This window comes from Echinops telfairi, unplaced genomic scaffold, assembly GCF_000313985.2.
Source record: "Echinops telfairi isolate 266 unplaced genomic scaffold, ASM31398v2 ScPeMD7_2;HRSCAF=8, whole genome shotgun sequence".
Classification (NCBI taxonomy): Eukaryota; Metazoa; Chordata; class Mammalia; order Afrosoricida; family Tenrecidae; genus Echinops; species Echinops telfairi.
The window spans coordinates 8283521-8306177 of record NW_022103898.1 but is presented as its reverse complement, the minus strand read 5'-3'; the positions used below and the strand labels follow the sequence as shown (position 1 = coordinate 8306177).

The 22657-nt window shown below is 56.9% G+C and overlaps 1 protein-coding gene across 3 annotated transcripts in view; it reads left to right on the top strand.

Annotated features, from left to right (window-relative positions):
* LOC101639185 (casein kinase I) overlaps window positions 1-13375 on the top strand; it is a 24309-nt gene extending 10934 nt beyond the window's left edge. For 2 of the 3 annotated variants that reach the window (XM_004700251.3, XM_045291073.1), the window contains exons 3-11: window positions 3824-3934; window positions 4070-4218; window positions 4832-5060; window positions 6044-6214; window positions 6806-6954; window positions 10247-10439; window positions 10539-10678; window positions 11370-11434; window positions 12164-13375. In XM_004700251.3, the coding sequence (XP_004700308.1) occupies window positions 3824-3934; window positions 4070-4218; window positions 4832-5060; window positions 6044-6214; window positions 6806-6954; window positions 10247-10439; window positions 10539-10678; window positions 11370-11402 (1175 nt within the window). In that variant the 3' untranslated portion in view covers window positions 11403-11434; window positions 12164-13375. Of the gene's footprint in view, window positions 1-3823; window positions 3935-4069; window positions 4219-4831; window positions 5061-6043; window positions 6215-6805; window positions 6955-9600; window positions 10201-10246; window positions 10440-10538; window positions 10679-11369; window positions 11435-12163 lie in introns of those variants that run through there. The other variant, XM_030885954.2, reaches the window with a different exon arrangement.
* The last annotated feature ends 9282 nt before the right edge of the window (window positions 13376-22657 follow it).

Genomic DNA, 22657 nt, shown 5'->3' with positions numbered 1-22657 from the left:
GGGGGTGTTGCTTCTGACTCTGTTTCCCGAGTTACTGCCGTGTGGGAGCGTGTGAGAAGGGACCCTTGTGTGGGTTTAAGTCGGGGATGGAGAGCCTCAGAGCCCCCACGGTCTCATTGGTTCCGTTTTCCACCCACTGCCGAGCGGACCTGGAGAGAGAAGGGGCTTTCAGCGCCCATCAAGAGTTAGTCTGGGGGAGGGAGGGAAAAAAGAGGAACTGATATCAAAGATTCAAGTGGAAAGTAAGTGTTCAGGGAAGGATGATGGCAACGTATGTACAACTAGGCTTGATACAATTTATGTGTGGATTGTTACAAGAGCCTCTAATAAAGTGATCTTTAAAACAAAAAGTTAATCTCGGAAACCCACAAGGGGAAGTTCTACTCTGCCCCACGGGGAATCAATTGCATGGCAGCGAGTTTGAGAGCTGAGTGAGTACAAAAGAAGAGATATAAGACACCGCCTGCATTTTTTTAAAGAAAACGAAACAAAAAAACATTTTATTGAGGGCTCTTACAGATCTTGTAACAATCCATACATCCATTGTATCAAGCACATTTTACATATGTTGCCATCATTCTTTTCTAGACATTTATTTTCTGTTGAGCCCTCGGTGTCAGCTGCTTTCCATCCCCATCCCCCCTTCCCTCCCCACGGGCCTGCTTTTAAGGCATCCCTGCCCCTCCCACTATTGACTTTGAAGAAGGAGGGCATGCTTGTCAGGGAGGTAGAAGGCCCCCAGGTGTCCCTCCCCTGCCCCACCCCTGCCTCTCTCACCCACGGGTAGCTATAATCTGACTTTTGGATGTATTCCTTGGCTTTACACCCAAAATCCCATTGCCACCAAATTTGTTCCAATTCAGAGCAACCCTGTAAAAACTCAAACAAAGCTCACAACCACCCAGTCGATGCTGACTCACAGCGACATGCAGGACAGGGTAAAACGGCCCCAGCGCTTCCGAGACTGTAACTGTTGACGTGAGTAGAAAGTCCCATCTTTCTCCCAAGGAGCAGCAGGTGGCTTGGAACTGCCCCCCTTTTGGATCACAGCCGGCGTGGCCCCATAGCACAGATTCACACTGCCCCACGGGGCTTCCACGGCTTGTACCGAAGCAGAGGGCCTCTTTTTTCCCCCACAGAGTAGCTGCTGGGTTTGAATCACCAACCTTTCCGTTAGCATCTGTAATAGTCTAGGTACTTTGGAGAAACAAATCCACAGCGACTCATGTATAAGAGAGAGTTTTATGTAAAGAAAAGGTGCATCATGAAAACATCCCAACCCAAATGCTGCCCAAGCCCGCAAGTCCAACATTAACCCATTAACCCAACACTAGTCCACAAAGTCTTCCACCTCACAAAACAGAGGCAATGACGCTGACTGCAGGAGGAAAGCTGAGTCAGTGAACGAACAAGCATCTCAGCACTAGCAGGGGTCTCCACACGGCTGCTCCAGCACCCAGGGCTGCATCGGGATAGGTCCATGTGGCTTCTCCTTGGGGATGTCTTGTAGGAAGTCAATCTTGCAAGCTGAAGCAGGGAACTGCTAAGGCAGCTGCACCCTGATGCGACCATCACAAAACAAGAGACCTGAGAACTAGAAAGGCGAGGCTTCACCACCCATCTATCCCTCCGCCTTTCAACCAGCACCACATGTGATTATCGGCCAGGCTGGCACAATTAACTAACTCAGCATCCAAGCTCCTCTTCCTTCCCCAGGGCCTCGCTAAGAGACTTTTACTCACAGTCCTAAGTTATATTCACAGAGCTGAATGTTCGCGTTCAAGATGTGTCAGAGCCCACTCAAGGGATATGCGTGTGTTGTTTGGTTTCTGGTTAAAGGTTGGAGGTTCAAACCCACCCGGAGGCCCTTCAGAGAAAATGCCTGGCAGTTTGCTTCCCAAAACCCAGCCCCTGAGAGCCTCCTGGAACACAGCGGCGGCGCCAGGAGTCAGGATCAGCCCCACGGTCACCGAGTTTTGCTGACAGGGGCTTCGAATCCAGCAGGCCGCCTTCTGGCTCGTGTGCTCTGGCTCTGGCTCTGGTCTGTGCTGTGTTAATATCCTGGAGTTGCCTGCGTGGCTGAGTGAGGCCCACCTCCAGGTCCGGTCCTGCTTGCTGCCCTGTAGCACCCCATTACGTGACTGCATCACCTTCGACAGGGTCCCCCATCCATTTGGCCCAGTGCACGTGCACTTCTGAGGGACTGTACCTGGGTGAGGTCTAGGCTGGGCCTACGAGTGTTCGAAGTCACAAGATAAACATCATACTGGTTTTCAGAGTGGTTCTACCCGCACTGAGGTCCTCGGCACTGCTGTTCCACATACCACCCAGGGAAGGCTTCCACCCTCTGTCGGCTCCGGAGAAGGGTCTTTGTCTGCTTTCAGCACCTGTGGGCCCCGGCATCCCTGGGAATCTCCCTGTGTCTTCGTCTTCCCCCGAGTCTAGGAGGTTCTCACCACAGGGACCCTGGGGTCGAAAGGACATGCTTCATCCGGCTCTTCTTTCTGAGTCTCTCTCTGGTCACTGTGTCCTGTTTCCCTCTTGTAAGATGCAAGGTGACAGGGTCCACCCCTCAGGGAAGCTCCTCATGCGTGGATCAGGGCAGTGACCTGCCCAAGTAAGGGTGTGCCATCCCACCTGGCCCCTGATCCTTTGCCCACTGATGGGCAGATCACAGCAGATCCCATCTTGGAGGATAACGGTATCATCACACAGCTGCCAGACCACCGAGAATCATGGTCCAGCCAAGTGGCCATCTATTGGGATGGGGGTGGGACGCAACTCAGGCTACTACACGTCTGCTTTTCTTTCTCCTTGGTTAAACACAGAGGCTTTGCTGGCTTGAGACTTTCCCAGAGCGTGGTGTGAGGGACGGTGCTGTGTCTCTTTCCCCCAGATGGTACCCAGTTGCTCCAGCGACATTTATAGTTTAGTTCCATCTTCCCCCGACTTGAGGTGCCGGCTTCATCCTGAATTCTTACTGAGTTATAGCTCTTCCTGGATTTCCTGTCCTGCCTGTGAGGTCCCTTGGACCGAGCCAAACCCAACCCACTGCCGTCCGCTCGGTTCCGACTCCCAGTGACCCTGTCGGACCGAGTAGCACTGTGTGCAGGGGATCCGAGACTGTAAATCTCTACAGGTTGCAGGTGTGCCTTGTATTTCTCCTGCAGAGCGGCTGGTGGGCTCAAACCACCAGCCTTTGGGGTGGCAGCCGAGCCCTTGCCCCGCTGCACCACCAAGGCTCCCTCCTTAGCACCACCCTACTTCAATCACTGGAGCCAGAGTGGCTTCTGGCCCTAAGGAGGAGACTCCCTGTCGCTCAGACCAGTTCTGCTCACTGGGGAAACTGAGGCAAGGGAGCAGGTGCTGTTGTGACTTCCTGAACACTGGGCTGGGCTTTGCGGGAAGGCATTTCTTTATGCAGAGTCCCCAGGGCTGCAGGTGAGAAGCCGGGGTGCGGGAGGGAAGAAGCGGAGATGCCACCAGACCCCTCCTCCCTAGACGGGGAGGCCTGTGTCTCTGTCCTCGCATCTGTAAAGTGGGGGTGAAGGCCTTTGCTGCCCTCTGGGTGGACCAGAACCAGCAACCTTTAGGTCATCCGCCAAGCCTCCTGCTAACCGTGGGGTCCACAGTTGTCGGGTCTTGCCCCGCCGCACAGGGTTGGCCCCGAGGATGCAACACCCCATCTCCACCAGGCTGCTTGTGCCCCAGCCTCGCTCCGCCCCCCTTCCAACTTAGGCCGGGCAGCTTCAGTTTTGTCCCTTATTGGGGGCTGCCAGCCAAGGCTGACACCCTGGTCCCTCTCGGCTTCCCCCACGGGCAGGCGCCAACATTGCATCCGGGGAAGAGGTGGCCATCAAGCTGGAGTGTGTGAAGACAAAGCACCCCCAGCTGCACATCGAGAGCAAGTTCTACAAGATGATGCAGGGAGGAGGTGAGGGGGCAGCGAGGGGCCGTGTGTGTGCGCACGCCTGCCTGTCGGTTGGTCGTTCTCAAGGGCAGCAGGAGGGTGGGCAGTCTGAGGGCTGGGCTGGGCATCCCCTGATGGAGCCCCCTGCTTGGCCCCCAGTGGGGATCCCGTCCATCAAGTGGTGTGGTGCCGAGGGCGACTACAACGTCATGGTGATGGAGCTGCTGGGGCCCAGCCTGGAGGACCTGTTTAACTTCTGCTCCCGCAAGTTCAGCCTCAAGACGGTGCTGCTGCTGGCCGACCAGATGGTGAGCCCCACCAGCCACCCCCCGCCTGGTGACCTCTGGGCGGCTCAGCCTTCACTGTCCCAGCCCTCCTGCCTGCCTCCCAGCTCCCAACAACCCAGAGAAGGGGTGTGGTGTCCACCTGACTTCGTTGTCCTTTGGTGGCCAGGAGACAAGTCTTGTAGATTCAACCGAGCCTGGGTTGAGTCACCCCCGCCCTCCCTCCAGAGCTCCCCCTAACTCCAGCTCCCTGTATCCCAGGGGCGGGCAGAGGTCCCGCAGCAGCCCCCGGCTTCCTTGCCCAGCTGTGTGTCTGGGGCTGGCCAGCGTCAGCCTTCCGACCTTTCTCTCTGCTCATCCTCCCTCCATCCTCTCACGTGCATGCGTACACATTCCCGTGCAGACTTGGCCAACTCCTCCCTAGGACCCATCTCAGATGTCACCTCCTCCAGGAAGCCCCTTCCTGTGACATTTCCATGCCTAGTCCAGAGACAGATTTTCTCCTCCCCAGCCCAGAGCGAGGACCCCGTGTGGGTTTTCTAGGATGGGGCCTGCTCCCCCAGCCCCCAGCCCAGCCCACTCCACCCCGTTGGGGCCCCCTGTCTCCCGCTTGCTGAGTGTCTCTGCCATCCCGCAGATCAGCCGCATCGAGTACATCCACTCCAAGAACTTCATCCACCGGGACGTCAAGCCGGACAACTTCCTCATGGGGCTGGGCAAGAAGGGCAACCTGGTCTACATCATCGACTTCGGCCTGGCCAAGAAGTACCGGGACGCCCGCACCCACCAGCACATCCCTTACCGGGAAAACAAGAACCTGACGGGCACGGCCCGCTATGCCTCCATCAACACCCACTTGGGCATCGGTGCGTGCCAGGCGGCTGCTTCTGGCCATGCCCCCAGGGGCCCCTCCCTCTGAGAGCCCCCTGCCCCAGCCGAGACCTGTGTCCATGGGTCAGCCCCAGGGGCCTGACCGCTGCCTTCCAGCAGCCTTGGGAGGGATCTGGGCATGCCCTTGGCACAGGCATGAGGTCGGGCGGCTTTGAGTGGGTCACCCAGGGGGCTTAAGGTTATGCTGTTCTGACCCCAGGCCGGCCGGGCGAGGAGGGCCCTGGTTGCAGAGTTGCTGAGTGGGGTAGAGGCCTGGGCTGGTTGACTAGAGAGATCTGGAGCCCGAAGCCCCTTCTCTGCTAAAGCCAGGGCTGCCGTGTGGTCAGGGGGCCTGAAGCGGGTGTGTCCCCTCAAGTTAGTCCAGGTAGACCAGAGAAACAAATCTACAGAAACTTATGTGTATGAGAGAGAGAGTTTTATATAAAGTGTACATTAAGAAAGCATCCCAACCCAGTCCAGTCCAAGCCTGCGAGTCCAACATTAGCCCATATGTCCGACACCAATCTACAGAGTCCTCCTCAAACTCACAAAACACATGCAATGGCGCCGAATGTAGGACGATCACAGACCAGTGGGTAGAAAGTCTTTGAATCCAGTGGTTGTGTAAGCATCTCAGCGGCAGGCAGGCATCTCCACGCGGCTGCTCCAGCACCCAGGGCTGCATCAGCGTAGGTCTGTGTGGCTTCTCCTTAGGGATGTCTCGCAGGAAGTGAGCCTTGCCAGCTGAGGCAGAGAACTAGCCAGGGCAGCTGCACACCGGTCCAACCACCAGAGAACAAAAGACCAGCCAGGCGAGGCTCACTGAGCCATTTATCTCTCCGCCCTTCAGTTAACCCCACAAGTGCTCATTGGCCAGGTTGGCACAGTAAACCTTAGCTATCACACCCTCCTCCGGGAAGGGCATCAAGGCATCTGTCCAGGCCCTCGGCCTCACCCCGCTCCTCCCCCTCCTCTACAGAGCAGAGCCGCCGGGATGACCTGGAGAGCCTGGGCTACGTGCTCATGTACTTCAACCTGGGCTCCCTGCCCTGGCAGGGCCTCAAGGCCGCCACCAAGCGCCAGAAGTACGAACGCATCAGCGAGAAGAAGATGTCCACGCCCATCGAGGCCCTGTGCAAAGGTTACCCCTGTGAGTCTGCGCGAGGGGCAGGGCCCGCCCTGGGGAAGAGGAGGGTCCCACAATGCCTTGGGCAGGTCCAGGGAGCATGCACAGACACTCCCCCGTTGGGCTGTGGAGCTCAGTCTCCTCCAACCCACTCCGCCTGGTCTCCCAGGGCCTCCCGCCAGCTCCTCAGCTCCTGCCCGCCAAGCTCTCTGGGTCTTTGAGAGAGAAGTGAATGTGCTTCCTCCTGTCCTGGTTCTTGAGAGGCGTCCCGTGGGCTTCTGGTCGCACAGCCACCCACCTGCAACACCCCCAGGGCCCCAAAGGTTCCACAGAGCAAGGGGGGAGTCATGAGCATTGCTCCTTCAGAGCCAGCTTACGGGAAGAGGCCGGCGACTCTTTGTCTACTGGTCCCCCGGGCGGGCTGCCATCACACCTCCAGTGGCTCTGCTCGTCACCTTGGGTCCCCTCGTTCTAGCCCACCTTCATCTGGCCCCTGCCCCCCCCCCCCCATTGGACGGAAAGTTTTTGCAGGGACAGTGGGCAGGGTAGGACAACCCCGGCTGCTGGGGTGCATGGGAGCGTGACCTCGCCATGGTCTCCCTGTCTCCCCGCCAGCCGAGTTCTCCACATACCTCAACTTCTGCCGCTCCCTGCGGTTCGACGACAAGCCCGACTACTCGTACCTGCGCCAGCTCTTCCGAAACCTCTTCCACCGGCAGGGCTTCTCCTACGACTACGTCTTCGACTGGAACATGCTCAAATTCGTGAGTCCCCCGGCGGCCAAGGCGGGCTTGGGGGGCTGGACAGGGCAGACCCTGACTCAGAAGGTCAGAGTGACCCGGTGGCGGGCGGGGCTCCCGAGCAGCGGCAGCTATGAGCTAGACGGTGCGAGCGACCTGGCAGGGGTCCCAACGCCCCCCAGCCACCTCTCCGCCTCATTCATCGGTGCTGGCCGTGGGCACCCCCCATCTTGCAGCAGGGTGAGCCTCTCCTGGATGGGCATCAGGTCCCTCCTAGGTACCCTTGGCAGGGAGTGGGTGACAATGGCGAGCCTCCCTGCTGCCCTGATCGTCACCTACACCCTTCTGTTCGTCCTGCTGTGCGCCTCCCAGGCTGCCCCCCTCGCCGGGCACCCCCCAGCCAGCTTGGACCCTTCCATGCTGGTGTCTTTCGTCCTGGTCATGGGACCTTGGGTCCTGCTCGGCAGCCATTCGCTTTCCCTCTTTTAAGGGTCCTGGTGGTCAGGGTATATTGGGGGGTGGGGGGCGTCGCTGGCCAGCTGTGCCTGGCTCTGGAGGCTGTGACATCGTCCGTATGTCTTGTTTCAAATCTCTTCTGGAAAAGGGGGCTTCTCCGAGCCGGGCTCAGCCCCGTGACAGTGAAGCCATTGCACCACCCTCCCCCCGCCCCCGTCCCTGCGCTGGGCCCACGAACCCACCCGAATACTGGTAAGGACCCCCCTCCAAAGCCTAGCCTTTCCACGACTTGGCCCTTGGCTGGGTGAGCCCAGGAGGCTGAGACCTGTGCGCTGTCTTTGTCCCTTCCAGGTGCCCGGCGCCCCTGGGCACCCAGGCCCCCCCAGATAGGCTCATGGAGGAGGCGGAGGAGCTGGAGGAGCTGCCCCCCCAAAGCTATTGGCCTGTAGTCTGGACCCCGGGACCCAGTCCTGATGTCACCAAGTGCCAGATGCCAAGGAGGTGTCCCATGGGGTGGGGGTGGTGACCGGGCACCCGAAAGGCAGCGTGCTGTGGAGTGGGCGTGGCTGGAGAAGAAGGCCGGAGGGCGATGAAGTGTCCTGAGGGCCTGGACAGCTGGAGGAGCGGTGACAGCCATCACCCTGGAGGGTCCTGAGGGGCACAGGCGTCGGGAGAAGGCTCCCCAGCTAGGCCCAGCTGGCAGCCCCTGTACTGCACCGGAACCCATTAAAGTCGCTGCTGTACCCTGGTGTGGCCCTCCTTGCCTGGCGCTGCCATCAGCCGAGGACGCTCAGGACCGAGGCTGGCTCTCCAGGATACCAACTGGGAGGGACCTGGCACACACAGCAGGGGTTCCACAGCCCAAGGACCTCAGAGGAGGCTTCTGTTGCCCCCCTGCTGGGGGCAGGGTGGGGGTGGAAGTGAGGCCAAGGGCCCAGGCACAACAGCTCCTCGCCATAGACACCCATGCGTGCAGAGTTTTAGCTGTCCGCTATGGCAGCCACTGGCTACTGGAGGCTACTGGAATGAGTGAACACAAATGGCCTGGGAAATAAAGCTCTTTGGTCACATTCGCCGCCACGGCTCAAGTCCTCAGATTCCCCAAGTGGTCCTCAGCTCCAGGAGATGGGCCCTCATGTGATCGCAGAACATTCTAGAACACAGCTCGAAGGACCTCACCTGGGACTGTGCACCAACAAGACCGGGTTCTTTCAAGCCGGGCCAGGCACTCTGACCACCTTCCTGGGTGGGGACAGACCCTCAAGTCAGAAGCTGGGCCAATCCGCCAGCAGCCTTCTTCTCTGGACCAAACCGTGAGCGTCTTGACTAAAGGAGCCTCTAGGAGAAGCTTCCACGCCCTCACCCTGTGACCAGGCACTGTCGCAGAAAGTGCCTTTCCTCGGACAGGTCTCCTTGGGGGACCTGGAGCTGCAAACCCTCCCTGGAAAGGACCCTGTTGGAGAGCTGCCGTCCTGGAGCAGCACCCCAGGGTGCATGGCGTCTCAGGAGTGGGAGCCTGGAGCCACTGTTTCCAGATCCCTCAGGCCAGCCAGGAGGAAGTGAGCCCAGCCGAGGAAGGAGCCACGCGGCACTGGGGGAGGGGGAGCGCACAGTGTGACTATGCTGCTCTTTTACATTTGTTGGCAAATAAAGGCCGAGAAGGCGCTGTGGTGTGTGGTTTTTGAGGTGCCGCGGGGTGTGTGGGGAGGGGCCAAGCAGCAAACTGCCAAAGCCTTCCCCTCCATTGCTGGTCCCAGAGTGTGCCACCTTTGAGCGAGTCACTGCGCCCCCGTTTCCCCAGCTGAGAAGTGGGAACTTGCTCACGTCAGCCTGTGACTGTGAGTGGTGTGGGAGGGTAGCAGGGAGCCCTGGCAGTGCCGGGGCCTGCCTGGACAAGGCACTGGGTGGATGGACCAGGATGAGGGGCATGGCCTACGCAGGAGTACCCCCCACCCCAGGACAGGTCTTTGAACCGAGCCAGCCAGGGGTGCAGAGTGGGTCCTGGGACACAGGCCTGAGATCAGATTTCAGCTCCGCCCCTGAGCTGTGCCCTGTGTGACCCCGGGCAGGTCACCAGTCCTCTCTGGGTCCCACCTTCTGGCTCACATTCAGGGATCAGGCTGATCCCAGAGTTGCTGAGAGGAGGGGTCGGCAGCGCTCCAGGGGCAGCAAGGGGCGGGCCAACCACTCAGCCCACAGCTCTCTCCTCCACAGATGCAGCCCCCTGCCCTTCCCCGTGGATGGCCCCAGGACCAACTAGGTAACCCACCAGGTGCCCTCCTGCACCTCTTCTCTCTGAACTTCTGGAGGGCAGCCCCAGGGCTCGGGACGCCCGCTCTTTCTCTTCCATGGCGGCCTCTAGCCCTATTTCTGCTCTGGCTCCCTGAGCTCCCACCTGGCAGGGGCTGTGCATCTCAGAGTGGAAAGGACAGCCCTGGGCTGGGGGCAGGGCTCTCGTCAGGGCCGCAGGAGACCTGGATCAAGGCTGGACCCTGCCTCCAGTGAGCTTTCTAACTGGGGGCGGTGTCCTCTCCCAACCTTGCTGGTCTCTCGGCCGGTGGCCCTCTGAACACGTGCCTTGCTGGGTTTGAAAGCTTCAAGGGGCCCAGGGCCCCGCCCTGCTCAGTGTCCTGGGCCCTCCTAGGGCCCTCAGCCGCCCTGCCTTCTCGGGAGGTGGTGTGGCTTTCTCTAAGCTGTGTGTGTGATCCTGGGTCATTTCCAGGCCTTGTGGGGCTTGTTTTCCTGGTCTGTGGGGGTTCGGTGGCAAGGGTCTCTGAGATGCTGCCCTGCCCTGCAGGACTGTGAGTCCCCAGCACCCTGGCCTCAGAGTTGAAGCCATATCTTCTCTCCGGTCCCACAGGGTGCAGCCCGGAACCCCGAGGACATGGACCGGGAGCGGCGAGAACACGAGCGCGAGGAGAGGATGGGGCAGCTGCGGGGGTCCGCCACCCGAGCCCTGCCCCCTGGCCCCCCCACAGGGGCCACTGCCAACCGGCTCCGCAGTGCCGCCGAACCCGTGAGCTCGACCCCAGCCTCCCGCATCCAGCAAGCTGGTGAGAGCAGGGGTGGTGGGCTGAGATTGAGGGTTGAGACTGGGGGCTGGGGCTGAGGCTGAAGACTGGGGCTGAGGCTGGCCTCCCGTTGTCCTGCAGGCAATACTTCTCCCAGAGCGATCTCGCGGGTCGACAGGGAGAGGAAGGTGAGTATGAGGCTACACAGGGGTGCTCCTGCCAACGTCTCGTCCTCCGACCTCACTGGGCGGCAAGAGGTCTCCCGGATTTCAGCTTCACAGGTGAGCGCCTGCATCCCAGACCCGGCCCGTCCTCCCCCAATCCCAAGTCCCACCCGGGTTCGCTTTGTCCTTCCTGGCCTCTGAGTTGGTAGTATCCTCTAGTCATCCCTTTGTGCTGGGGAAGCCCTGGGTGGTATGTAACCTCCTGGGGTCTCATCACTAAGCGAGGGAGTGCATGGGATCCCAGGCTATCCTGGATGGATGCCAGGGGCCTTGGAAGAGATACTTACTGCACCCATTGGCAGGAAGTCCCTGGGGGCCCCAGTCAGCATAGATAAGAGTGCAGGACTTAGTTCCCTGACCCCACTTGGCTGCCATGTTTGATGTAGGAAAGTTGGGGGGGGGGGTCATGTGGCCCAGAGCAGGTGTGCTGACAGGCACACAGGGCCATCTGCCCTGGTTCCCCCCTCCCACTCCGCAGGGTGGCGGAGAGCTGGGAGTCTGGGCATCCGGATCCGGAAGTGGAGCCCAGGGGCCGATGGCTTGCAGGTGCCAGCAGTGGTCACGGCCATCTCTGGGCCCTGTACTCCTGACCTCCAGGGTAGAGGTCCTCTGGGTCCAGGAGATCTCCGAACCTGTCCGCTGGCTCAGGGGCTTGGTGGGGGCTTCACAGTGGGATGAGATCAGCCAAACCATCACCGTCAGCCACTTAACCTGTTATTCCTCCCTCCCTCGTGTCCCCTCCCCGAAGACAAGCGTGCCATTTGACCACCTGGGGAAGTGAGGAGAGGCCACCTCCACACAGTGTTTGCTTAGGTGAGTGAGTATTAGCAGAAGGCTCAGCCCAGCAGGAAGCCGTGTGGGACAGGTGGGTGGAACTGGGCAGCCCCCAAGCCCACGGGCCTCAGGGGAGCTAAAGACCTCCGGTCCTGCCATGGAGGCGTCAGCCCTGGCCTGGCCCGCCCAGGGCCATTTCTCTTGGAAAACTGCCCTCCCTTCCCCACCACCGTAACATAATCTGAGAAATTGCTCTTTGAAGAGGCAGGACCAGGGGCCCCTGCTTGGCCTCCAGGGCCCTGCCGAGCGTGACAGCTCCCAGTCTTGGGCTTTCGAGCAGGCTTCTCGCTGTCAACCCTCAGGACAGGCCCGAGCAGCCCGGGAGGGAGGCCTGGCTTGCCTGAAGCTCAGCCTGGACTCCTGGCAGGCTGAGGGTCCATGTCAGGGCCTGGGCTCACAGCAGGACACCGTGCGGGCGGTTTGCCTTGTAGAGATACTTTCCCCCAGCAGAGCTGGGACACGACCCAGGCTCCCCTGAGCAGTGCGCAGGCCCAGGGCAGGGCGGGCAGGGGTGGGAGGAGTCACCTCTCCCTGAGAGGACAACAGGGACAGGGAGTCCATGTCCGCGCACTGGCTGTGGGCTGGGCCTTGAGCCAGGCTCGGGGGCCCGGAAGGACAAGTGGCGTGAGCTGCAGGGGGGTTGGGGTGGGGGAGGTGGCCAGATGCCATCTGGCACCTGATCTCACTCCTTTTTTGCCTTTCTCCTAGTGTCTTCACTGTATTTTTGTTTTAAAAACAAACAAAAGAGATGGGGGGAAAATAACACAAGAAGAAAACACCCAGCACCAACCCCGCGATGGATTTCCTTTGATTATTTTCATTTTTGCCAACGGCTCAGAGATGGGGTGCCTTCCCCACAGAGGACTCTCCCCTGCGTTCCCCGCCACCCCAACCTTCAGGCTGCCAAACGCTCCCTCGATGCCAGGCTGCACGTGCCACATGCCAAGGCCCCACCCCCACCCCGGCCTGGCCTCCACTGGGGCCCCAGCTGGATGGGAAGCTCTCGGTGTTGAAGATGCAGCGGCGCTCCGGGCCATCGGGAGGGGCCTGCGGACCAGGCCCCAAGGAGGGGGTCTGGGTGGGTGGTAGAGGGCAGCGGGCTTCATCCCACCGGACGTCGGTGAGCCCAGAGCCCCAGGACACAGCACAGCCCGCCCCCCTCCAAGATGACGGTGGCCGACCCCCCCATGTTGAGCTTTTCCCAGGGACCCCTCCCCTGAGCCTTTGGGGCCCTCCCACACCTCCCCAGGAAGACCTTCCGAAGCCCGTGGAGAGGCAGGAGCGGCCGGGTGTCCTGGTGCGTGTGTGTCTGTCTGTGACCTGTGTTCCCCTGGACAGCAGGTGCTCCAGACACACCTGCCAGATGGCGTTTCTGTTTCTCCCCCAGACAAGGACACGGGGTAGGCAGTGACCTCCAGGTCCCTGAAGGAGAAGACTCAGGGTGCTTACCGCCCCACTGCCCCCATACTGTCATCAGCCTGTGACAGCCCCTCACACCCATTCCCGGTCTGTGGAGACCCCTTCCAGAAGCTTCCGGCTCTTGGGTTAATTCACTCCCAGGTCTTGACAGTCGCCTGGCCCCTTCCCGGCTGGCCTCTCTGGGGAGGAGCCACGGGGGTCAGGCCAGGTGTGGGGTCTGGCCGTCCTTCCTCCTCCTCTCCAGTCTCTGTTTTTATTTTTGTTTGTTTCTTCCCGTTTCCTAATTTATTTACCTCTGTTTCCCCTTGTTTTCTTCTCCTTTTTTTTTTTTAATTAAAGAGCAAAGCTTTTTATTACTTTGTAATTTAAAAAAACTGAAAAAAAAAATACTGAAGAACTTTTGGGGGAATTTTGTACTTTTTTCCTGTGTAAATATCGGGCTTTTTTGAGCTTTATTGTGGTTGTTAATTTGAAGTAATAAAGTAGAAAAGGATAACGTTATGTGGGCAGCCCTTTGTCCGCCTCTGTGCGTAGGCCTCTGCAGGGCCACCTGGTCCCTGAGATGGCGATGGCTGGGACCGATGTCCCCAGCCTGTCAGTCTACTGCCATCGAGATCCCGCAGGGTGCGTGGAACCTCAGCTCTTCATAGGTGTAGACAGCCTCTGTTTTCAGCCTTAGAGCGGCTGGTGGATTTGAACTGCCAACCCTGCGTTTCGCAGCCCACACCTGCTCAACCACCAGGGTGCCTTGCGGTATGTCCCGAGGTAGTTCTAAAAACAATACTTGGAACTCAAGTGTATTCAAGTGGCTCTTGGGGTGTGTGTATGTGAGGTGGGGGGGGGTGTCACATGCTGGGTGAGGCCTTGGATCTCTGCCCAGTCAGTCCCTCGTGAAGCTGGTAGCCCAGGGCCACACTGGAAGCAGAGTTCTCAATGCTTTGCAAGTGTCGGTACCTTTGTATGGGCCCAAGCTCTCAGAGACCTGACCCCCATGCACCAAGCAGTCAAAAACATCAGACCTTTGTGGTTCCCACGGCTCCCACTGCTGACCTCCCATTGCTGATCTTCAGAAGTAGATCACCAGGCCTGCCTTCCTAGTCTGTCTGCACCTGGAAGCTCTGCCAAAACCTCTCAGTGTGGAAGCACATAAGCCCCCACCAACTGACAGTGATGACTGCCCAGGAGATGCTCTGGCTAGACACGGGATCTCACTGTGGACAAAAGACGCAGATTCCACCGCTCGATCACCACGGCCCTCGGAAACATCCTGTCACGAGGATGTGTTCACAGAAGAATACAAAGAGGCTGGTCGTATTAATAGTCCTGCCTTTAGATGAGGAGAAATGACTTCCCCAAGATCACACAGAGCCAGGGTCTGAACCGGGGCCAGACCCAGAATGGCTCTGTCTGCCGTCTAGTCCTGTCTGAGCCAAGGGTGACCCTGGGTATGTGTCTTCAGCCTGGAGACCCTCGCCTCCACTTGAAAGAGGATTTTACCAGTCTGCCTGGCTCTAACCGTGTACTCCAAACCACACTCACTGCCAGAGTCAGTGCCGACTCAGGGACCCCCGGTGGGTTTCAGACTGTAACTCTTTAAGTGGGTAGAAAGCCCAGTCTCCCTCGAGCTGCTAATGGTTTTGAACTGCCCACCATGCCGACTGCAGCCCAACCCGTAGCCACTACATCACCAGGGCTTCTCCAACGGTGTTCTACTTTTCCTTAATCCAAGACCAAGAAGACAGTTTTCTCGCCAGTCTCGAGCCAGATGAGCAAAGCCCCCTAACCGTACACCTGAGAGTGAGGGATGGTGGGGGGATTCTGTGAGGCTCCCATGAGACATTTGGAAAGTCATGGCCACACTTGCTGCCAGAGGGGAACTGCTTCAGAGGGTTTTCTGTGGCTTCGATCTTTCTGAAAGACCCTTGGTGGCACTGTCAGGTAAGCTTAGGTCTGCGAACCTTGGGGCTGGTGGTTCAAAGCCACCAGCCGCTCTGCGGGAGGAAGATGAGGCTCTGGACTCCCATAAGTATTTACAAAGCCTTCCTGCGTTGTCTTTGTGTTCTCTTACCTCTCGGCCCAATACCCATTGCAATGGCTTTTCAGAACTCAGAATTCACGATTAAAGGGTTTATGAAGGGAGTGGCGTTGTAATGTCAGAGGAATGTTCAGTTGAGTTGTGTCTCAGGATGTGTTATAAAGTTCTATCGAGTCTGTTAATACATGCCCAAAGTGCTTACCACTCTGTAAGCCTCAACCCGAAGGCTTCGTGCTTGAGCCTGTGGGCCAGCAAACCCACCTCGGTGAATTACGTGCCAGAGGCACCTGTCTCTGGTAAGCCTCAGCCAGAAGGCATTCCGCTCCTGTGGGTCAGAAAGCTCAACTTTCCTAATTAGGTGCCCAGAGGCCCCCAACTCCACAAGTCAGCTTCTGCACAAAAGCCCTCAGCTTGACCTGCTCCGAGGTCTGGAAGCCCCTCACTTTGTGCCCTGCTCTGGCTCCTGGTTCTGCTGCTGCTCCTCTGATGGTACAGCTGTCACCTGGATCCAGGATGCTCACTGTGCAGGGATCTCGGGTCCAGAGAACAAGCTCCACTCATGGTTCTTGCTGGTCATGAGATCCCAACCCCTGCTTCTCAGAGGGCTGGTTTTATACACAGCAGGATGAGACTCCAGGGAATCCTCTTCACAACTACTTCCAGGTGAATCCTATCAGGTTTTTTCCCAGACCCACGCAAGGGAAAAAAGTTTATTTGGTGGGAGTTAAGGACTTTGGCTGGAAGAGCCATGTGACAATTCACTGACCCTGCCCTTGGAAACCTTACATAGAGTCACCTTGAGTCAGAATGGGCTCACAGCGGTGAATTTGTCCGGTCTTTTGGAAGTAGACCCCCAGGCCTCTCTCTGCAGCCCAGTACTTAAGCATTCTGGCCACTTGGGGTCTCATTTTGACAGTCAATCCCTAACCAAGGCCCCTTCTATTTGAAGACCCAGGGAGCCTCCCCAACAACCTGGATGCTCCAAAGCCTGACTTCTCATTGGCTTGCCAGAGAGAGGGTCACTGTTGGCCTTCCATCTGGGAGGCTCAGCCAAAGGCAGGGTCTGGAGCCACCACTCTGTCTTGGTTGTTGGGGTTGGGGGCACGGCCAGCGCCTGTGAGCATCAGCCCAGGAAATGTGTGCATGGTGGCGGGGAGCCCAGTCGGACAAGACCTGCTTCCTGTGGATGAGGGGACAGTGGCCAGTTGGTGGCCCCTGAAATGCCACTTCCTCCAGGCTAACTAGGCAGAGTGTAGGTGCCCAGTGCCCAGGGCCAAGCCTCTGACATAGCATAAAATTACAAGTGATGGATCCAGGGGCAAGGCTTGGCCACAATCAAGTTTAGAACATTTTCTTCTTGCTGGTACTCCTTGTTATTAGCTCCCCATATCCCCCCAACTCCCCTAGCCATACCCCCAAGAAACCATTCATCCAGCGACTATCTCTAGATTCGCCTATCCTGGGTTTTATATAACAATGAACATACAGAAACAAACAAAAGCTGACAACGACAAAAAAACACAAACCCCCAATCCAACAGAAAGCAGAAAATGTTAAAAACTAGAGCAACTTTGAAATGGGTCAAAAAGGAGACCAAACGATAAGGTGTTACATTTTAACCTAACCACAACGGCCAGAATCTTCCTTTCCAATGCGCCTGCAAGGGAGCAAGGCTATTCACGTCCCTGGTCTGTGTTCAAAGGGATTCATTCACTCAAGGCTTAATCCATGCGTATTTCCCCTTCACTGAAAAAAAAAATTCTTTACAGCTCTTTCTAGTCTTAGAATACCGTATATCCCCTCAACCCCTACTGCCATCGAGTAGACTGACTCAGAATAACCCTATGTAGAGTTTCAAAGGCTTTGTCAATTTTTAGAGGTGCAGGCAGCCTCATTGTGCTCCCCCAGAGCTCTGCTGGTTTTGAACCACCGACCAATGCTTACCCAGCAGCACCACCAGGCCTCCGTATAGCCCCATGAAGGATAAGGATAGGTAATATCTAGAAGGAACCGAATAATTCTTTTCCTCGTGTGGCTACGTTTTAATAGTACCTTGTTTCTCTGAAAATAAGACAGTGTCTTATATTATTTTTTGTTCCCAAAGGTGCGCTAGATCTTATTTTCAGGGGATGTCTTATTTTTCCATGAAGAAGAATTCGGTACACATTTATTGCTTATTGTCTTATTAAAAGAGACCTCGCACTTCCTGTCTGCTCCAGCTGCACTGCGGCCAACAGTGAGCTGTGGGGCGGTGCCTGCTGCTAAGGTCCAGAGTCCAGAGTTACAGTAGCTTCCGGGGGCCTTATTTTCAGGGAGGTCTTATTTTCTGGGGGATGTCATATTTCAGCGAGAGGCAAAACTGTAAGTAGATCTTATTTTCGGGGGCATGTCTTACTTTCGGGGAAACAGGGTAGCTCTTTCAATAATGAGCTAATGCTCTCCCCTCCTTTTTCGGTTTAATTTTCTTCGGGGGGAAGGGGAAGGTGGAGTGTAAACAGTTAACATGTCCGAAAGTCAAGCCACCAGAAAAGCTGGTCTTCCGAACCCTGCCTTCGTGCCATCGCTCCTGGTTCATTTTGTGTTTCTGATTCCGGCTCCATCCGTGATGACAAAGGCTCACACAATAGCTTCTAACAAAAGGTTGGAAGTTCCGAGTGCTTTGGTGGAAAGGCCTGGTGATTCACAGCTGACAAGCCAGCCATTGAAAGCCCACATGGGATGGACGGGATCCCTCCGGACCAGTGGGGTGAGTGGCAATACTGGGAGGGTAGAGGGTAGAGGGTAGAGGGAACCGATGACAAGGATCTATATGTGACCTCCTCCCTCGGGGACGGACAACAGAAAAGTGGGCGAAGGGAGACATCGTCCAGGGCAAGATGTGACAAAATAATAATTTATAAATTATCAAGGGCTCATGAGGGAGAGGGGAGCGGGGAGGGAGGGGAAAAAGTAAGGACCTAATGCAGGGGGGGAGGAGGGCTTAAGTGGAGAGGAAATGTTTTGAGAATGATGAGGGCAATGAATGTACAAATGTGCTTGACACATTTGATGTGTGTATGGATTGTGATAAGAGTTGTATGAGCCCCTAATAAAACGATTAAAAAAAAAGACACAAACAAACAAAAAAAAGAAAACCCACAGGAACAGGGCACAGCAGGGGTCGCCGTGAGACTGGGTGGCAAACGGTTTTTTAATTGGTTTCGTAGTTCCTACAGCAACACCCTGATCATCAGAGAAAAGATTGAAGTTGTCATGGATTCATTTTGCCCTGATTCGCAACCAAGGCTCCTGGAAGGGAGCGGCAGCTAAGAAATCACATACCGTGCTTGGCAAATCTGAGACACAGGGCGCTTTAAAGTGTTAGTGAGCAAAGACATCACACGTGCTCCTGACCGGAGCCAGGGGGTTTTCGATAGCCTGATATGCAGGTGAACGCTGGACCTTGAGTAAGGAGGATGGGTGGGGAACTGATGAACGTGCATGCTGACGTTGGGCAGAACATTGAAGACACCACGGACAGGCAGAAGCATGAAGAAATGTCACGTAGGAAGTACATTTCTGAGGCACGAGGATGGCCAGGCTTTGGCTCACGTACTTTGGACGTATTATCAGGAGAGAGCTGTCTAACTGTCCCTGAAGAAGGACCTGCTTGCTGATGTAGAGGGGCAGCGAAAGACCCTCAAGGAGATGGTTTGACGCAGTGGCTGGCTGCCACAACGGGCACACACACCACCACCCACGGATGGCACAGGACAGACCGCATTTCGTCCTATTGTATAATTGTATATGGGATTGCTACGCGCTGGATCTGGCTTCACAGAACAATGATTGGAGAGGTGGGGGGGCTAGAGGGGGGGGCAATGTATATGGAAGGAGGTGGTTACTGCCAGCTTCTGAGAAAGTGACATTTAAGCTGAGGCCAGGGAAGGGATGACGGGGCGCATCCACCACACAGATAGTTGACTGAAGTCGACAACCAGGAACTCTTGCCCAGAGGACGATGGAGCAAACGTGCCACCTGGTGAACCATGTTCATTCCTGCAGCAAACCTAGTCTGGGCTTGTGCGGCATGCGGGCGCTGGGCCAAGAGGGAGCGATGCTGCAGAGGGACAGGGAGCACAGGGTTGGGGTCCAGACGCCACTGTCTGGGGGTCTTAAACACTGTCTGCACCTTGACCTCCTCTGCCAAGCGGAGGTGCTGAGACCCACTACAGAGGGTGGCCAGAGTTAAAGAAGGCCTCAGGGGACGTGTTGACTGAGGGTTTCCTGGTGCCCAGACCTAGCAGGTGGAAGCATTCGGAAGATAAGAGGACCCAGGCACAGAGCAGCCCCCACCCCCTCAATCCCACCTGGAGGGCGTTCCAGGAATGCACCACCCACCCCTGTTATCAAGGGCTCTGCACGCACGCCTTCAAAAACAGAACCCGAGCCCACCCCCCTCCCACTTCCTCTCCCAGCGTCTCTAACACTGGCACCCACAAATCATTCAAAGGAATGTGCCCGGTCAGCTCGGGCTTCTCTGCCCAAGATTGGGTTGGGGGGATGGGGGCGTGTAGAAGGTGTTTGGTGTTTGGATGAGCGTAGTCATGGTGACCTGGGGCGGTCTCCCCCTCCCCCGTCCTTCCTGGGCCTGTTCTCTGACCCTCATCTTAAAAGCCCCACTGCAGAAGCATCTCAGCCCGCCCAGGTGTCCCCCTGACGGATGGACGGCTGAGATCCAGGAAGCTGCAGGTGCGGGCGGTTGGGCTTGGCTGCACTGAGCAGGAGTGAGGAGCTGGGCCCCTTTAAGAGAGCCCCTGCTGCCAGGATTCCCTCAGAGGGAAACCTGAGTGCCTCCAGGGCCCTTGGAAAATGGCATCTTGGGTAATTATGCCTCCCAAGGCCTTTCATCCCAGCACCTTCAAAGCACCTGTGATTAAGGTGTGGGCCCCTTTGAAGTCACCTTACTCAGGGCAGGTGGGGGCCTAGTGAGTCAACTGTAGCCCTGAGACCTGGACACCCTGGCTGCTGAAGTTCCTCCTCCCTAGACTCAGAAAATCCTGGGCCTGCCCCCCCCTCCCAACCCTCCCCGCCCACCCCTACCCTGAGCTCTCCCTCTGGGCCCCTGACCTGTGGATGAACCCCTGTTCGCCCACAGGCAGGGCTTCGGGACTGCTGGCTGCACCCAGAGTTTGTGGCAAGGACCTGAAAAGTGTTTCCTATGATTCCCGGGGTTCAAGCCTTCCCTCTGCCTTTGATTGTTGGTTGGGGCTGGGGCAGTTTGGAGTAAGACTCACCTCCCCTAGTGGATTGATTTGTGGTCCCCCCCCCAAAACAAAACAAAAAAAACACACGCTGTAAATTCTAACCCCTAACCCCAAGGGCAGTTGTTCGAAACCACAAGCCATTCTGCGGGAGAAAGAGGAGGCTCCCATGAAGAGCTACAGTCTTGGAAACCCCAGGGGCAGCTATACTCTGTGATATCCGGTCCTGTGATTGGGAATGGACGGAGTTTGACATTTTGGTTTTACACGTGGAAGGAGCTCTGGAGGTGCGAGGGTTAAGGGCTCAGCCACTGACCACAGGTTTGATGGTTTGAACCTGCCCAGCAGCCAGCCAAGAAGACCCAGAGTGCAGTTCTCCTTGGTCCTCTGGGGTTGCTACGGGTCCGAAATTGACTTGGGGATACCGCACACGGACAGCTCTGTCTGGGAACCAGCTTGCTTTATTATTATGTCAATGAGGCCACGATCCACAAACCCTCCATCCAGGGCTTCTGAGGCTGCAGATCTTTATGGGAGCAGACAATGTCCCCTTTTTCCCTGGGAGCACCTGGTGGATTTGAACCGGCCACCTTTGGGTTAGCGGTCCACAGCTCTCTTGGCAAAACCAACCAATCAAAAGAGCAGATCAGGCACAGACTCCAGGGAGCACAGCTGGGGGACCAGAGCTGCCACACGGGGAACCAAACACCTGTCATGTCAAGTCTGACTCCTCGTTACCCTTATAGGACAGAGTTCTGAGACTGGGAGTCCTTACGGGAGGAGACAGCTTCATCTTTTCCCCAGAGTGTCTGTAGCATTAGAACTCCTGACCTTGCCGTTAGCCACCCAGCATATAGCCACTATGCCACTAGGGCGCCTGTAAGTGAGGGAGAGAGGCTGAAAGAAGCTTCCTCCAGCAGCCCCCCACGGAGAAAACCTACACCCCACCACCACCCCGTCACCCCTGGAGTCAGCACCCTGAATTCAGGCTTCTAGCCTCCTAAACCGAGAGAAAGTTAATTTCTGCTTATTAAAACCACCACTTTGGCTTTGTTGTCTCAGGTGCCACCAAGTTGGCCCCGACCCATAGCCACCCTGTGCACAACCTAGTGAAGCACTGCCCGGCCCTGCACCGTCCTCCCAGGCATTCCTGGGCCCGAGCCCATTGATGCAGCCACGGTGTCCATCCATCTCCTTGAGGGCCTGTCCCTCCTTCGCTGCCCCTCCACTTTACCCGCAGTTCGAACCCACCAGCCGATCGGTACGGGGTAAGATGAGGCTGTCTCCTCCCGTAAGTGGAGAAAAGGTTGAAGTTGTTGAGAATTTTGTCTTGCTTGATCCACAGTCAATGCTCATGGAAGCAGCAGTCGAGAGATCAGAAGACGTATTGCAATAGGTAAATCTGCTGCACAAGACCTCTTTAGCGTATTGAAGAGCCAGGCTGTTAATTTGAGGACTAAGGGATGCCTGGTTCCAGCCATGGTAGTCTCCATTGCCTCATCTATCTGTGCAGTTTGAACACTGAATAAGGAAAACCATAGAAGAATTTGAATTCTGGTGCTAAAGAAGCATATGGAAAGTGCTCTGGACTGCTAAGAGGACAAACCGATCTGTCTTGGAAGAAATAAGGTCGGAGTGCTCCTTTGGACATGGTGTCAGGAGAGACCAGTCCCTGGAGAAGGTCATCATGCTTGGAGGGGCGGCCAAGGAGGGGAAGCTCCTCAGAGATGGGCTGACACGGTGGCTGCAGCGATGATGGCTCACACATAGGAACCGTTGCGAGGATGGCGCAGGCCAGGCGTGTTCTGTTCTGTGGTGCATGCGGTCACGGTGGTCTGCAACAGCAACAAAGTCACCCCCTGGGTGTTTCTGTCAGAGCTGCACTAGAAAACGGAGACACCTCCCCTATGTTGGGGTGCAGCTGTGTCTGTGCAGATAAGACAGAGATGGTTAAAGGGAGCCCCGTCTCTCTGTTGTCTCCAGCGCTGCTTGTTTTTCAGGCACCCTGTCAGTCCTTACCAAGGAGCACTGCTAGCGTAGGGGTGATGTGCTGGGCTTTGATATGCAAGGTCAGCAGTTCGAAACCACCCGCCTCTCTGCAGGAAAAAGGTGAGGCTTTCTACTCCCATACACAGTGACAGTCTCAGAGAGCCACGGGGGCAGTTCTACCCTGTCCTGTAGGGCGGCTGTGAGTCGGCATCGACTTGATAGCAGTGAGTCTGGTTTGTTTGGCGTTGTTTTGTGGGGAAGATGGGTCCGTTGTCACCAGTCGCATCCCCAGTCACTTACCGCCCCCAGATAGGGTCCCCCCGGGATGGCCTTGCTCTGCTCGCTGACGGCTGACTACTGCTTCTACAATGCCACCGCACCGTGAGCAGGGCTCTGTGAGGTCCAAAGGACTGTCTCTGGTCCTCCGCTTCTCTGGTTTTCCCTGGTGCCAGTCTTGGCTTCATTTGACAAATATCGGGGAAGGTACCAGAGCGCTTGGCTGATGTGGCTTTTGCC